Consider the following 17,448-nt stretch of genomic DNA (forward strand, 5'->3'; position numbering starts at 1 on the left):
ATTGACAGTCATTTATAAATTTTAGTTAGAAATTATTATAAAAGAAATACATTCTCGTGATGGAAATGTTAAAGAAAGACATAAAATCTCACCACCTAAAAGTAACCACCCTTGTTTACATGTGAGGGTGTGTTATGTGTTTTTTTTTCATATTGGTGCTTGTGTAGCTCTCATACTTTAAAAACCTGAAATAACCTCATTTTGTGTGTTTTAGATCTGTGTTAATGGCTACATAGTTTTCCTACTGGGGCTTTAACCACTTCCCTACTATTGTTAGATATCTGGTTTTCCAGTTCTTAAAATTGTATATACTCCTGAGAAGACTGTCATAGTAGTTAAGTCTTTGTTTTCAGCAGTGAGGGTTTTCTCAGGTTAACTTGTCAGAGGCAGAATCACAGGAGAGTGTGCTGAGCTTTGGTGCTGTGGGCATGTACCGCCAGGCTGGTCTCCAGAAAGCTTGTAACAGCCTCTTCTCTCCCCCTTTTTAAGATCTCCTAACTTGCGGGTTGCTGGAGTTAACCCTAGGATAATCTCAGCATTGCCTTTTGCTTACTTAAAAAGCTGCAGCCTGCTGTTCAGTGTTGTCCTTAAACTCGTCTCAGAGCTCCGGGTCCCGAATCGATGGACTTTGGTTGTGGGCACTCACACTTGTGAAGTTGGCTCTTGACTGTGTTCTGTGTGCCCTACCTCCCTAGGCTTTGCAGGGAGGCAGGTCCACAGCCCAGGTCAGTTCTTATCGTTATCCTGGTGAACATCTCCGATTGGGGGTGGGATGCATGAGTGTAGGAGAGGTCAGCTGGTGTGCTTTCTCCTCCCTGTAGAGCTTAACTTATTTTTAATTAAAAGTGAGACATTTACTGTTGAGAGGATGACAGAACTTTTCTTGTAATTCTTTGCAGGGGAAATAAATTTGTTTAGCCCTTGTTAATTCATCTTTGAAAACACTTGTGAATGGTGGAAAGGAATTTTAACTTTATGAAGTATTTGGACTTTTAATAATTTCACTAAAAAAAACAAAAAATGCTTTTACTTTTTAAGTGAATCCAATAGGCCTCCTCTGGAACTTGCTCTAATTAAATTGGTGTATGTTGACATTGCTCGCTAATTTGTGGTTATTTATGTTGAGATATATATACATGTTTATATGTATATGTGTGTTTATATATATGTGTGTTTATTTTCTAGAGTGATGCGGTTTTAATGATAGCTTTAGAAGGGAATTCAAATTTTTTTTGTTTTTCTAAATATTTCATTATTGTAGTTCCACATAGTGAATAGTCCTAATTGTTTTATATGCAATTCAGATTTCATTGTTTTCTTAATAAATGGAGCTCTAATTTACTGTTGACATTTTTGTTTCTGAAACCTACTAATATTTTATTTTTTAATTGAAGTATAGTTGATTTACAATATTAGTTTCAGGTGTACAACATAGTGATTTAATACTTTTATAGATTATACTCTCTTTAGAAGTCTTATAAAATATTGGCTGTATCCCCTAATAGTGTCCACTACCTCTTTGTAGCTTATTTATAGATGGTGCTTTGTCCCTCTTAACCCTCTCCTGCTATTTTGCTCCTCTCCCCTTCTCTCTTCCCACTGGAAACCACTAGTTTGGTGTATCTGTGAGTCTGTTTCAGTTTTGTTATATTCATTTGTTTGTTTCATTTTTTAGATTGTACCTATAAGTGATAAAATGCAGTATTTGTCTTTCTCTGACTTATTTCACTAAATATAAGACCCTCCAGGTCCACCTGTGTTGTTGCAAGTGTCAAGATTCATTCTTTTTTATGGCTGAGTACTAATCCATTATACGCATATGGAATATCTTCTTTTATTCATTCATCTGTTGATGGACACTTAGGACATAGATTGCTTCCATGTCCTGGCTGTTGTAAACAGTGCTGCTGTGAACACTGGGGTGCATGTATCTTTTTTAATTATTATTTTTGTAATAATATATACCCAGATATATACCCAGGAGTGGAATTGGTGGATCATATTGGTAGTTCTATTTTTAGTTTTTTGAGGAACTTCTGTACTGTTTTCCATAATGACTGCATCAATTTACATTCCCACCAGCAGTTTACTAGAGTTCCCTTTTCTACATCCTTGCCAACATTTGTGGTTTGAAGCCTATTTAGTGAATAGAGAGTTCTATTGCTCAGCATCTTTGACAGTATTTGGTATTGGCAGTGTTGTGAGTTTTGGCCTTACTAATAAATGTGTCCTGGTACCTTGTTTTAATTTGCATTTCCTGATGGTATATGATGTGGGAGCATCTTTTCATATGTTTATTTGCCACCTGAAAAATCTTTGTTGAAATGTCTGTTAAGCACATTGGCTAATTTTTAAATTGTGTTGTTTATTTTCTCATTGTTGAGTTTTTATAGTTCTTTGCATGTTTTGGAGAACAGTCCTTTATCAGGTGTCTTCTGCAAATATTTTATCCCAATCTGTGCTTGTCTTCTTATTCTCTTGACAGTGTCTTTTGTAGAGCAAAAATCCTTCATTTTAATGAAGTCTAACTTACCACTTCCTTTTTTCATGAATGGTGCTTTTGATATCCTTATCTAAAAAGTCATCACCAAACTCAGGGTTTTCCCAGTGTACCTTCTAGAAGTTTTGTAGTTTTGCATTTACTGTACGGTCTATGATCCATTTTGAGTTCGCTTTTGTTAAGAGTGTAAGGTCTGTGCCTGCTGCTGCTGCTGCCAAGTTGCTTCAGTCATGTCCGACTCTGTGCGACCCCACAGATGGCAGCCCACCAGGCTGCCCTGTCCCTGGGATTCTCCAGGCAAGAACACTGGAGTGGGTTGCCATTTCCTTCTCCAGTGCATGAAAGTGAAAAGTGAAAGTGAAGTCGCTCAGTTGTGTCCGACTCTTCGAGACCCCATGGACTGCAGCCCACCAGGCTCCTCCATCCATGGGATTTTCCAGGCAAGAGTACTGGAGTGGGGTGCCATTGCCGTCCCCGGGTCTGTGCCTAGATTCATCTTTTTTGGCGTGCATATGTCCAGTTGTTCCAGCATTATTTGTTGGAAGACTTGTCTCTGCGTCCTTGTGTTGACTTTGGTCCTTTGTCAGAGACCAGCTGCCTGTCTTTACGTTGGTCTGTGTCTGAGTTCTGTGTTCTGTTTCGCTGATACAGTTGTTCTTTTGCCACTACCACACCTCTTGACTACTTAGCTTTATAGTAAGTCTTGAAGTCAAGTAGAGTCAGCCCTCCCACTTTGTTCTCCTTCAGTATTAACTGTTTTGGTTTTTTACCTCTCCATATAAACTGTAGAGGAAGTTTGTTGATACCCATAAAATAGTTTGCTGGGATTTTGATTGGGATTGTGTTGAATCTGTAGGTCAAGTTGGGAGGAACTGACATCTTGACATACTGAATCATTGTATTGACGAACATGAAATATCGCTCCATTTATTTAGTTCTTTGATTTTGTTCATGAGAGTTTTGAACGTGTACGTGAAGTCGCTCAGTCGTGTCCAACTCTTTGCGACCCCATGGACTGTAGCCTACCAGGCTCTTCTGTCCATGGGCTTTTCCAGGCAATAGTACTGGCGTGGATTGCCATTTCCATCTCCAAGGGATCTTCCCAACCCAGGGATTGAACCCAGGTCTCCCGCATCGTAGACAGACGCTTTACCGTCTGAGCCACCAGGGAAGTCAAGTTTTCCTCATATAGATCTTGTACATATTTGTTAGATTTATCCTTAAGTATGTGGCAAGGGGAGTGCTAATGTAAATGATACTGAGTCGTTCCTGTTGGAACCTAGAAGAGCAATTGGCTTTTGTATATTAGCCTCGTATTCTGCAATCTTACTGAAATTACTAATTTATTTTTCAGTGTAAGTCTGGACTCATTTGATTCATTTAATAAACTTATATTTTAAAATTACCTACTTTGTGTTTAGATATTGATAAAGTAGAGACAGTAAGATGTTGTGTCTCCCAGCAAGAGGCTTACAGCTTGGTTGGGAAGGTAGACATGTGCACAGGCAGCTGCAGTGAGGTATTTCATTCTGTGTGAGAAATTTTTGGCGTATACTGGGGACATAAGGTGAAAGTCACTTCTCCCTGAGGGACTGCTAGGGGTGGGAAATGTTTCATAGGATGAGGTAACCCTTCAGCCGGAACTTGAAAGAGGGGAGTTGAAGTAGTGAGAAATGGCGTATGACAGTCAGGAGGACCTGTGGACTCAGAGGCCTGCAACTGTAGTGTTGTCTAATGTGTTCTAGGAATTGTAGGCAGTCAGTCAAACCATTAAGCAGACAAGACGTAGTTTATGGTGATTATAAGGAACTTGGACTTTATCCCTAGGTCATTTGGAGCTCTGAGGTAATGAAGCAGTGACAAGATTAGATTTGCATTTGAAAAAAGCCACTGACAGGAAGATGAATTATTTGACTCATAGTAAGAAGATCCAGTTGAGACTCTTAGCAATAGCTGCAAGTGAAGATGATGAGGGCCTGAACTAAGGGGAATATCAGAGGAGTATGGAAAAGAAGAGTCAGAAGTAAGAGATGTTGAAGAAATAGAATCTTAGCTCTTAGTAGTTGCTTGGGTATGGGGCAGCAGTAGTCTAGGATGTTTTCCAAAGGTCTACGTTGAGATGGGAATACAGGAGGAAGGGTCAGATTGGGCAGGAATGCAGGTTAGTTCGGTTTTCAACATGTTGTAGAATATATTAAGTACAGGGATAGTCAGTGGGCACTTGGATATAGAGGTCTTAGGGCTGTGGGACATGTGGAGGACTGATGCAGTGGTCAGTCTCCATCATCCTAAGAAGATGGGGCAGAGCAGGTAGACCTGAGATAACATTTTGGGAAGAAAATCCACAAGATTTGCTGATGGATTAGTTTGGTGATAGTGGTGAGGGAAAGTCATACAGCTAAACGAGGAGTATGTTGAGGAAAGTTTACATTTTGAAATGCTTCCACTAAAAAAGAATAAAAAAATCTGAGATAAGATTCCAACTGCAGAGGTTAGAAAAACCAAGCTGAGCTAAGCCAAAGAAGGCCAGTGCTGAAAAATAATTTTTTTTTAATGTAGAAAGTACTGAAAAAGAAAAGAAATTATCTAGATATAATCTATAAACCCAAATACTGCTTTTTTTGAAAACACAAATACAATATAGCTCTGGTAAGACTGATTAAAAGGAGAGAGAAGACAAACACATCACAACATTTGTAATGAAAAAGAACAGGACTACAAGTAAAAATTGAACAAATCACCAGATAATACTGGCTTCCCTGGTGGCTCAGACAGAACAGAATCTGTCTGCATTGCAGGAGACTCGGGTTCAATCCCTGGATCAGAAAGATCCACTGGAGAAGGGAATGGCTACCCACTCCAGTATTCTTGCCTGGAGAATCCCATGAACATGGGAGCCTGGCAGGCTGCAGTCCATGGGGTCGTAAAGAATCAGACATGACTGAGTGACTAATATTTTCACAAGTAAAAATTGGACAAATCACAAGATAATACTGTGCCAGAAATGTTAAAAACCAATATAATGTGCAGTTTCCTAGAATAATATGTCTTATCAAAATTACTAGAAATAGAAGATACAGATTTTTAAAAAAAATATTTATTTATTTTTGGCTGTGCTGGGTCTCTGTTGCTGTGAGCGGGCTTTCTCTAAATGCAGTGAGCAGAGGCTACTCTAGTTTTGGTGCGAGGGCTTCTTGTTCAGAACAGGGGCTCTAGGGTGTGAGGGCTTCAGCAGTTGCAGCACATGGGTTCAAATAGTTGTGGCACATGGGTTTTGTCGTCCCAAGGCATGTGGAATCTTCCCAGACCAGGGATCGAACCTGCGTCCCCTTCATTGGCAGGCAGATTCCAACCACTGGACCACCAGCGAAGTCCAACTTATTTTTAAAGCAGGAATAAGTAGTTAAGACAGCCCATCAAAATACAAAACTAAAAAAAACTTCAGTCCAGATTTTTTTGGTCAAGGTCTATCAAACTTTGGGGCTTCCCTTGTGGCTCAGCTGGTAAAGAATCCACCTGCAAGACAGGAGACCTGGGTTCGATCCCTGGGTTGGGAAGATCCCCTGGGGAAGGGAAAAGCTCCCCACTCCAGTATTCTGGCTAAAGAATAGGGCTGTATAATCCATGGGGTTGCAAAGAGTTGGACACGACTGAGTGATTTTCACTTTATCAAGCTTCCCAGAGAAAGAAGCAAATATATATGTTTTTCTAGAAAATAGATGAGTGAACACAGTTAGTTAATCCTATGATATTAGAATGACCTAACCATACTAGTCAGGGAGTATATATAGCCAAGGAGAGAATGATTTTGGCTTATAATTATTTTTATCTCACTTGTGAATATATGTGGAAATTCAGAGTAAAATTTAGCAAACATAAGTCAGCAATATAGTTTTAAAAGATCATTATTATATTAAATTTATTCAAGGAACACAAATTGTTGTGAAAAAAAATCAATGAGCATAGTTCATGTTAACAGATTAAAGGAGAAAAATTGTTCAGAGGTTGCAGATAAAGCATTCATTAAAATGTAACAGTTATAATGAAATTCTCTTTGCAAACATGAAATAGAGGGTGCTTCCTTAACCTGATGAGGAATTTCTTTCAGAAGTCTTTAACATATACCACATTTATTAGTGAAGTGTTAGAAGCATTTCCTTTAAAGTCAGGAATGAGGCAAGGATTCCTGTTATTGCCTTTCTGTTCATTTCACTGAAGGTTCTAGTCAAAGTAGTAAGAGAAAGAAAAAAGATGAAACAAGGGTTGGAAAGAAACACTGTTACTGCTTGTGGAGTTACTGTCAAGAGAAGCTACAGTCTAATTTGAATTTGAAAGATTGTAGCAAAGTGTCTGGACTTGAGATCAATGTACAAAAGTCTATTGCTGTTATATAAACTAATAACAATGGAAAACATCATTTTTAGAAGATACTGTCAATGGTAGCTGCATAAATTATCTTTGAATCAATCCAACAAGATGATTAAGAGAAAATTAAAAAAAACAAAAAACAAAAAACTGTTGAAAAAGAAAGTGGACCCAAATAGACGTTTACTGCTAGAGGATATGAGGTTTCTTTAGAAAATGATGAAAATGTTTGAAAATTGATTATGGTGATGGTTTTCCAATCTGTGAATTGAATTGTATACTTTAAATGAGTGGATTACATGGTGTGCGAATTTTATCTTAATAAAGCCCTTAAAAAAATTAAGAACCTGTCATAGGGCCAAAAATGCTGTAAACCATATTTAAGGAAAACCCACAGACTTGGAGTAGTTATATATAATGTTTAGAAAAAATTGGAAAAAAGGTCCAGTGTTTAAAATATCCAAAAACAAAAAACCTTTGAATGTTAATAAGACATAGACAAACATCCTACTGGTGAATGGCCAAAGATTCAGGCAGTTCACCTAGGAAGAATCTATATGGCTGATAAAGAAGTAAAAAGATACTCTTCTTTTCAGGGAGATGTAATTTAAAATAATGGTGAGATACGGTTTCACGTAGAATATCAAATATTGGCATGAATGTTGGAAAATGGAGCGAGTGCTTTCCTTGCAGGTGGGGGGCTGGGGAGAGGAGTATAAACTGGGACGACTTCCTCAGAGTCTGACAGTCAGGTTGCAGATGGGCCTACCTGTTGGTGTTAGAACCACTCTTGTGCCTGCTGTGGCGTCCTCTGTGAGTGACCCAGTGGGAAGAACCCGAGGTAACTCACCTGTGATACAGTTGCATCGTGTACAGCAGCCAAACCCAGTGGACTGGGTCAACAGATTGTGTCTCAAAAACAGAAGGTTGAGTCAAAGCCTTGTGAAAACAGACAGGTACACAGCCTGGCTTGTTGCAAGTGGTTGCTCTTTGTTCTGAGGTGCTGTTGATGCGTCTTTTTCTCTCTCAACTTTAAAAGCTGGCACATATTTTAAAAATAGATTTTAGTATTGTAGCCTGATCATACATACAAGAACTTATTATGTACCTCTGCTGTTCTCGGGGCCAGGAGCCGGGCTGTAGCAGTGAACAAGATGGGCAGGGTCTCTGCTCTCATGGAGTCACGAAAGATGGATGATAAGACTGTAAACAAGTAGAAATTTAACTGAACAGTGTGAAAGGAATTGAGGCAGGGTTCTGGGAGATCGGGGGTGGAGGGTAGTCACGGAGGGGCTCTCTGAGGAGCTGACTACTGAGCAGAGACCTGCTTTTGAAGAAGAGCAAGTATGTGGAAGTTTAAGGGGGGAAGGACTCTAGGCAGAGGTAAAAGCCTTCAGGTAGGATATGTTCAAAAATTCCAAGGACAAAATAGGAATAAGTTTAGCAAAAGGAGTGCAAACCTGTGCTTTGAAAACTGCAAAATACTGAAATAAATGAAAGAGAACATAAATCAGTGCAGAGGCACCCCAGGTTCGTGGACTGGAAGACAAATATTGGTAAAGCGGTGGCACTCCCCAGACTGATGTGCAGGTTCAGGACCATCCGTCTCTAAGTCTCAGCCGACTTCCCTGTAGAAATTGAGAGCTGCTCCTGAGAAAGATGAGTGTGGCCAGCGCCCAGTGAATGGGGGAGGGAATGTTGGTGGAGATGGAGGTACTGCGGCTGGCGGGGCTTCTGGATCATGACACCCTGTGGGCCTTGACAGGAAGGCTCAGCTTTAAGCAGGAGAGTGATAAAATTCAGTATTTGTTGAGTGCCTGCTCTCTGCCAGGTGCTGGAACGGGCAGGAGCGTGGTGGTGAACAGGATGGAACGTTGAATAAGTAGAATTCCACTCTTCAGTGGTAGGAAATGAGAGCACCCTCAGCTTATTTTTGTACATGTTGGCATGTATTTGTGTCGTATCAGTGACCTACTTACCTGATTTCTTAAGTAACGTGGAGGTAGCAAATGTTCCTTAAAGAATAATTAAGAAAATTCCAACCAAAAGAATGTCTGTCTTTCAAAATCCTACCATTTGGAAATAATGACAGTTAATATTTAGTGTTTGGTTTTTTTCCCCCTTCTAGTCTTTGAATGGATTTATGATCAAACAGTTCTCAAGTTCAATAACGCGTGACCTCCTCACCCACCAACCCCATTAAAGAAACAAGTGAGTCATAGGTTTTCTTTCGGCGAGTCTGTCAGTGATTCTGATGAATTCCTTTCAGGTGGAGCTGATCAGAATAATGTTCAACATCAACCCCCTGGAGAACCTGAAGCTGTACATCAGCAGCCGGCCCCCCTTGGTGGTGTTTATGATCAGTGTCAGCGCCATGGCAATAGCTTTCCTGACCTTGGGCTATTTCTTCAAAATCAAGGAGATCAAGTCACCAGAAATGGCAGAGGTACAGTAAATTCTCAGTTCTCCTCTCAGACAGGCTAGGCCTTGGTAGGGTGGGGAAACACCTTTTGGCTCTCCACATGCCTTTCTTTGGTTTGTGACTTATTTATCCCAGTGAGAAGGAGTCATATTTATTGAGAATTTTTGGTCTTCCATCTTGCAGTGACTCACTTTGGTAGGAAATAACCTAGTCAGATAGTTACTGATTTAAATAATGCTACCAGCTTTAGTGAGACTGTTTCAGCAATGAAGCATGTATTTTAGAAAGTGTATTTGTACAATGTGTCAAGAAGTTTGAGAACTTTTTGCTATTCACATTAAATTAGCTAATTGCAATTTTAAAAAACCATAAGCATTTATTTTAAAACCATATATTGTCATGGAGTTTTATACTATACTAAAAGCCTTTTAATTGGGAAGAAAGAATTATAAAATATTAGAAAGCAGGATTTTATTTCCAAATACATTTCTCTTATCAAGGAGAACTTTAGTTATCTACAAACTTGCCTTACAGATTCATTTTTTGGTCAGTTTAAATTAATTATTTGGGCATTGCTCTTTAATTGCTAAACTAGGTATATAGTAGTTTTTGAACAGTCATAATACAGATTTTATGTTTTTGGAAATTCTCTAGGGGTCCAACGGTTGACTCAGTGATTTGACTGCCAAGGGCCTGGGTTCAGTCTTTGGTCGGAGAGCTAAGATCCCACAAGCCATGCAGCACAGAGCTCCCCTCCCCACCCCCAAAAGCATGTTCTTGCATATCAGAAAACAATAGTTAATAATGTTTAATAGAGGTGAATGACAGTATACCTGTTAGTAAGTTTACATTATGCTGAACCACTGATATGGTGAATTTCCTGGTGGATAAGTTCCCTTTGGGACAACTTAGTTTCCATTCTAGTAGCTTCTGTGAGTGCCCCCTGAACTGTTCCTTCTTGGGTGTGTTCCTGGGTGGGGATGGGGGCAGGGGCGGGATTGCGTTCCTGTCACAGTGTGTGCAGCTTGTGATGGAGCAGAGCTCCGCTCAGTGGCATGGGGATGGCGCTCACTCCTGTGCTCTGTGCCATTCTGGATTATAGATGATCTTGGCAAGAGGAACCACCTTCTCTGACACAGAGCAACAAGCTTGAGCTACTTCTCCCACTAAACGCTACCAAAGAGTTTCTTACCAGGAGACGTACTGGCTGGCTTAAATCTCCCTTTTCTGACCCTGCCTGAGTCTTTAGGGCTGAAAATGAACATTCTAGTCTAACCAAAGTTCTGCAGCATCCTGGCATTGCTCTCCCTCCAAGCTCAAGTCCATGTTGAATGCTCAGCCGGGGCCAGAGGTTAAGATGTAGCCTGGATAATTAGCCCTTGATAAGCAGAATGGAGCCCGACCTTGGCCTTGGCCAACTGTTCAAAATGGACTCGAGCTCTGCAGGAAAGCAGAGCTGCAGGATGCTGCAGAACTTTATGATTTAATTTAGGGATTTTATTTTCAAATGAAGAGCCTGGGTATATAGGAAAGTTTGGGACTGTGAATCAGAAAACTTAATTCTGATTCTGCTGCTCTCACCTCAGCTGGAGTTGGAGAGTCCCCACTTTGCTCTGGGTCTCAGTTTGCTCATGTCTGGAATATGAAGGGGCGAGACTAGAATGTTCATTCTCAGTTCTAATGTTCTTGAATGGTCTGCTGAGTTTTCAGGTGTAGGGAGAATGTAATTTGAAATCGCTGGTTGCCCTCTTACTGAATGTCCAGTACTGATAAACTGGGCTGTAAAGGTGGACCTGCCCGCTCGGGAATTACCTGAGTGGCATTTGTAATTAACGTTAGAGCTAGTGGATGTGTCGTTTGGCTTGTCTTCACACGTGGCAGCTTTCTGTAGAGAATGTTACTTGGGAGGAAGGAGTTGTGTGCAACAGCCTAGGTTGATTTGTTGTTGCCATTCTAGCCTGAGTTCATCTTTGAGTTTCTGCTCAAATGAAAAAACACCCTGGTGGATAGTTTATTATGTTGGTATCCGTTTTAAAACTGTTTATAGTTTAAACCATCAGTACAGATATAAAGAGAAGCATGAGAACATGTTTTCTCCTCCCTTTTGAAATTGTTTCTGTCCTAAAGTGGCACCCAGGGTCCATGACGAGGGGGAGAAGGTATTAACATCAGGGTGAGTATTTACTGCAGTTTCATGTTCTCAATAGAGAGAGCTCGGTGTAGAAAAGTGACCTTTTAAGAAAATATTTTAAGGCAGCCTTAATTTTTAAAAAATAGCTAATGGTACCCAGAGGGGTGGGGGGTGTGAGAGGGAGGTTTAGGAAGGAGGAGACATATGTATACTGAGGACTCATTCACACTTTTGTATGGCAGAAACCAGCACAACATGGCAAAGCAATTAGCCTCCGATTAAAAATGAAATGATAAAAATAACTCATTGTAACTGCTAAATGAGTTTAGATTAATACTTTGAATGTTTTACTACTTTTGTTCAAGCCGTCTTTTCTTTTTTTTTTTTTTTTTAATATATTTATTTATTTGGTTGCGCTGAGTCCTAGTTGAGGCATGTGGGATCTAGTTCCCTGACCAGGGATCGAACCTGGGCCCCCTGCATTGGGAGCCCAGAGTTTTAGCCACTGGACTACCAGGGAAGTCCTAAGCCGTCTTTTCAAATTTGATTCTGAGGCTAGATGATTTTCTGTAAGTATAATATCCTTTTTTCTCTTCACATATTTTCCTGAGTTGTTTCAACTCAGCGTATTTAATAGTCATGCCAATGAAGAGTTCATACTTTAGATTTTGAGTGTGAGAGTGTTTGGAATTCCACAGTTCTGCCCACGCAGGAAGCTGCGGGCTGTACTCTCAGCGTCATTCTGAAGCACTGACTCGGAGGCACAGTTGCGCTGCTGCGTGACGCCACACGGCGGGCTGTGACTGTGCCACTGTGCCGGCGGCGCTCTCAGACGTCTCACCCTTGCTTCTCTTCCGTTTTACCAAAGGACTGGAATACTTTTCTCCTGCGGTTTAATGACTTGGACTTGTGTGTCTCAGAGAATGAAACGTTAAAACATCTCACAAACGACACCGCAGCTCCGGAAAGCACAGTGACCAGCGGCCAGGCCAGGACGTCCACGCAGTCCCCACAGCCCCTGGAGGATGCGGGCCCAGTGAACATCTCAGTAGCCATCACCCTCACCCTGGACCCACTCAAACCCTTCGGCGGGTACTCGCGCAACGTCACCCATCTGTACTCCACCATCCTCGGGCATCAGATCGGACTCTCGGGTACGTTGAGTGGCAGCCAGCTCCCCCAGGCTCTCTCTGGCCACAGCTGTTACCACACAGAGTATGAGAGTGTCCGGTGTCCCTCCTCAGACGGTTGCTTAGTCTTTGTGCGTGTCTTCCCTTTTGTCGAGTTTGAACCAACAAAGTCAGGGAGGAAGCCTTTCTACTACATCTTCACTTAAGTGCTTGGTATGCAGTAGGTGCTCAATGAAGGCTTATAAGTGGGAGACTGGGAAGAAACTATAAGGCCTATTTATGGTCTTAACATTTTTAAATACACATTTTTTATTTGTATTTTTAAAGTTTTATTGAAGTATCGTTGGTTTACAATGTCGTGTTAATTTCTGCTGTACAGCAAGGTGACTCAGTTATACACACACACTTCATCATCTTCTTTTCCATTACGGTTGTCCCAGTACTGAATGTGGTTTCCTGTTCTGTGCAGTAGGACCTGGTTGTCTATCAGTTCTATCCAGTAGTCTGGAGGGGAGGGGAGGGTTGGGAGTTGGGGATTAGCAGAGGCAAGCACAGGTCTGTTCTCTGTATCTGTGAGTCTGTTAAACACAGATTGCTTAAATTCTGTTTCATCATGTTGGAGTTTTCAGTACATACTACAGATATTGCTGTTAGTCTTAAGTTTTTTTGGAATGCACTGGGCTAAATGATAGGAATTAGAAAAAGCCCAAGATCTGGTCTCCTGTCTGCAATTTTGGGATATGAAAGAGACAAGCATAACGTAAGTTAATATTCATCAAGCACTTAAGAGTAGTTCCTGGCAGACAGGAAATGCTGTATAAATGCTTGTTAAACAATATTAAACACCTGTGGGACATTGAGCGCTGCCCTTGGACTAGTACTAAACCCGTGACAGACTGTAGGTGAATCAGGAGAAGGTTGAAGAAGTAGTGGAAGCTGGAATAATCAGGAGGGGCTTTGTGTCAGAGACTTGGGCCTCAGAAGAATCATCTTTGGTTACCAAGAACCTTTTAAAGTCCTTAAAGGGAGTGCCTGGCAGCCCCTACTGGCTGCTCCTGGTGAGAGGCATTCCCGTGTAAGGCGGTAAGGGCAACGGCTGGGTTTTCCACATAGTGGGTGGACCCTTTTCTTTTGCTGTGATGTTTGATACCTTGGTGTTCATTTGTACTTTTTCCCTCACCTGTCCCATGACCTTTCTTGAGTCTGACCTGCTGATCCTCAGTCTGCTCATATGTGAAAGGGTTACAGTAACACTTCTTTGGTCTTGTTCATGGGATAGTGGTCCACTAAGTGAAGTAATACACATGCTGTGCCAATGGGGAGGACTCATGCAGCCCCAGCCTTCCCACCCAGGCATGGCCAGGCCCTGGTGTGGCCCCTCCAGGCGGTGGCCGAAAGCGGCCTGGCTGTGTTTGCCACATCATGGGTCTGCCCGGTGAGCAGGCCTCAGAGTCTGGCTCGGAACAACCACTGTTATTCCCGAAACCCCGCAAAGGCAGGGGTCCCACCTCCTTGGGTTGATGGGATTCCTGGGTGGGTTTGATTTCAGGATTCAGTCAAATCCCAGAGAATCATAAATGTATGATTTCTTGCCTTATTTACCAAAACACTGATTTCTCTTTCCAGGCAGGGAAGCCCAGGAGGAGATAAACATTACCTTCACCCTGCCCACATCCTGGAGCTCGGACGACTGTGCCCTTCACGGGCATTGTGAGCAGGTGGTGTTCACAGCCTGCATGACCCTCACAGCTCACCCCGGCGTGTTCCCTGTCACCGTGTAAGTGCTCCCTGACCCCCACGGATGTATGTGAGGAGCTGTTTACCGTGAACTTGACTGGGATGCTTTAGCAGCAGATTCTCAGGACAGCTGGTGTCACGTTACCTTGTAGAATTGTCCTCGCTGGGACTTGTCTCTAGGATTATTTCCGTTTAATTTGCTTTTCTGAGGTAGAACTCGCATATAAATACCAGAGGGCTAGTGTTTCAGTCAGGTTGTAAAGGCATCTGGTTGTTGGCAGGTTTTAGACTCCCTTTCCTGTTGGTAGAAGAAGCCACAGGAAGGATGCGTAAGAGCTGATCCTGTGACCAGAATGACCCATAATGACGGCTTCTGAACAGTTTTTTGTTCATTTCTATTATCCAGGAAGAGTTATATTTTAAATTGATAGTATAAATTGAACCTTATTTTCCATGAAATAGTTACTGTTGCTGAAACTTCTGCTTCATTTTTTTTTTTTTTTGAGCACCTGTCAGTGTTAACTGCTTTGCCTTTAAGGCTGTTCTTGCCTCTGCTTTCTCTGTAAAGGAGGTAATGATCTATAAGTACATGAAATACACAAGGCGGAGCCTATTTAAGGATCTTAGGGTGAGTCCTTTTAAAATAATTATCCTGGGATTAATCTGTTTTAGATGTTTGGAGGTCTGTAGGCCAAATTCAGCATTATTTGCTGTTGGTTGTAACAGCTGATGGAGAAGTTTGTGTGGAAATGCCAGTGGTGACTGCAAGTTTAGCTTATGTGAGAAAATGGGCTTACAGGGAGCAACTCCTTTCTGGTGAGAGGACCTAGGATTGAATTCCGAAAGCAAAAATCTTAACACCCAAACTCTCAAGTGTCGGTGCCTAGTTCTTATTCTGTCATGTTTATTAATTAAAAAAAAAAAATCACTGAACTAAAAACATAATAGGCCGTATCTCAAGAAAATACAGCTGTCTCCGATTTCTCCTTCCCCACAAGAGGCCCTGCTCAGCGCCGTGTCTCGCCCCCTTCTCCTGCAGACAGCCGCCGCACTGCGTTCCTGACACCTACAGCAACGCCACGCTCTGGTATAAGATCTTCACCACGGCCAGGGATGCCAACACAAAATACGCTCAAGACTACAACCCTTTCTGGTGTTACAAGGGGGCCATTGGAAAAGTCTACCATGCTTTAAACCCCAAGCTTACAGTTATTGTTCCAGACGTAAGTGAGAGGAAGCCTGTGTGCCTGTGTGTGTCCAGCAGCTGTTAGAGCAGACCCCGCTTACCTCCTTCCTTGGGTTAGCTTAGCTCCTGCCATTCTCGACCTCCAGCCGGGTGGGGAGGCCAGCTTGGGGGAGGCTGGAGACTTGCTGAAACACGCCACCCCTTTGGGTAAGGAGATTGCTTCTGTTCTTCGTTTTCCACTTTGTCCAGCAGCAGTTGTATATCGATTGCGGCTGTGTGCCTAACTCAGAGGGGCTGCCGGGGAGGCTGGTCCGTCTTCCCCCTGCACACGCCCCTCGCTGAAGTGTCTGTGGCTAGTGGCGGTAGGAGCAGTGCACGGTGTGGGATCCAGGGAGGCCGATGTAAACAGGAGAGGACTCTGGCTGGAGACTGATGCCTGGGTGGGCTTTGACTTTACAAAGAGAAGACGGGGGAGGCCCTGTCCTCTGAGCTAGTGGGTGATTTGCTGGTTTTGTTTGCTCCTCAGACTGGAGCCCACTTTTAAAAGACTGCACTGAATTTTTGTAAATGTTCTTCTCTTGTGTCAGCACATGCCAGGTGATTTCTTTTCTTTTTGCCTCGTCCCTCTCTTTCCTTATGTCTCACTTTTATCAAGTTGTGGGCGTTGGAACACCAGGGCCTGCAGGAGCGAGCAGTGGAGCTGAGACTGTGCGGTGGGCAGGGGCCAGGTTCCCCAAGGCCCTTTGGGCCTCACTGAGGCATTTAGATCTCGGAGGAGGAGGCCAGCACTGCCTGCATTGGGGCTGTAGGAAATTTGTAAAGCAGTGTGTCAGGAAGACTGGTCTACCCCCCTGATACATGAAATGGGATGGAGCCTGAGGAGGCCTGGAGCTGTGAGAAGGAACAGGAGTGGAGGCCTGGCTGGGATCTCAACAGCTGGCCGGGCCTGGTGGCAGTTGCCTGTGGCGCTCAAAGGCGTGAGTCATGGCTGGCGTTTGCAGCCAGGGGCTCGTCGACGTGGGGAAAGGCCGCAGCCTCTCTGGGGAGGAGTAGCAAGGGGTTAGGAACATAGACTTTGGGGGGCCAGCTGTGCAGCTTGAGGGCTGTGAGAAGAAGACAGAAAGGGAAGGGCAGGGGTTAAAGGCTCCGGCGGGGGGGGGGCGGGTTTGAGCAGAGTACCGGTTTAGGAAGGGAGGGTGTGGGTGGTGTCTGGAACACCACGAGCTCCGGCTTTCCTCGTTGAGAAGACAGGAGAACCTTCTGTTCCCATGTGAGAAGGAACGCTGAGGCAAGCCTAGAGGTTGTGCCCCCTGATGGCAGGCAGCCAGCCTTAAAATCTCAGTGACTCAGTGTGGATGTCTCTGCTGGTTCTCTTTGTTTAGGATGACCGCTCGTTAATAAACTTGCACCTCATGCACACCAGTTACTTCCTCTTTGTGATGGTGATCACGATGTTTTGCTACGCGGTTATCAAAGGCAGACCCAGCAAACTGCGTCAGAGCAATCCTGAATTCTGTCCCGAGAAGGTGAGTGGTGGGTGGGGTCTGGCCCAGGACTGCTCTGGAGGTCTCTGGGTACCAAAGTCCCAGTTAGTCCTATTTCCACTTACTGTGGGTGATTCCTTTTCTCCAGGGAAATTAGTTCCTGTCTATCAGCAGCCATTGCCCCTCAGCCTATGATATGGTGTTGCATTTTCAACCATATACGCAAGTCTTTGGTAAACCGTTCTCACATCCCCACTGGAGGGACTTTCCTGGGGAAGTCCCAACTGCTGCTGGACTCTGTCCTTCCAGCGTCCTGGTCAGGGAACTAAGATGCCACAGGCTACACCGTGTGGCCAAAAAACAAAACAAGCGAAATGAAAATTAGATCATTAACAAATTACGTACTGGGGACTTCCCTGGTAGTCCAGTGGCTCAGACTGCACTCCCAGTGCAGGGGGTCTGTATTCGATCCCTGATCAGGGAACTAGATCCC

General features: G+C 43.1%; 1 protein-coding gene and 1 long non-coding RNA gene across 6 annotated transcripts in view; one reads left to right on the forward strand and one right to left on the reverse strand.

The window, feature by feature from the left end:
* The window catches only part of TMEM248 (transmembrane protein 248), a 42,331-nt gene that overhangs the window by 21,772 nt on the left and 3,111 nt on the right, over positions 1-17,448 (forward strand). For all 5 annotated transcript variants that reach the window (XM_024984781.2, NM_001046081.2, XM_005224880.4 and 2 more), the window contains 5 exon segments: positions 9,135-9,311; positions 12,287-12,572; positions 14,175-14,325; positions 15,325-15,508; positions 16,854-16,997. In XM_024984781.2, the coding sequence (XP_024840549.1) occupies positions 9,153-9,311; positions 12,287-12,572; positions 14,175-14,325; positions 15,325-15,508; positions 16,854-16,997 (924 nt within the window). In that variant the 5' untranslated portion in view covers positions 9,135-9,152.
* LOC132343902 (uncharacterized) lies at positions 11,789-15,325 on the reverse strand. The gene is made up of 2 exons (XR_009492929.1): positions 14,431-15,325; positions 11,789-13,052 (listed from the first exon to the last, which is right to left on the reverse strand). It is a non-coding gene; the product is annotated as an uncharacterized lncRNA (long non-coding RNA).

Source organism: Bos taurus, chromosome 25, assembly GCF_002263795.3.
Source record: "Bos taurus isolate L1 Dominette 01449 registration number 42190680 breed Hereford chromosome 25, ARS-UCD2.0, whole genome shotgun sequence".
NCBI classification, from domain to species: domain Eukaryota; kingdom Metazoa; phylum Chordata; class Mammalia; order Artiodactyla; family Bovidae; genus Bos; species Bos taurus.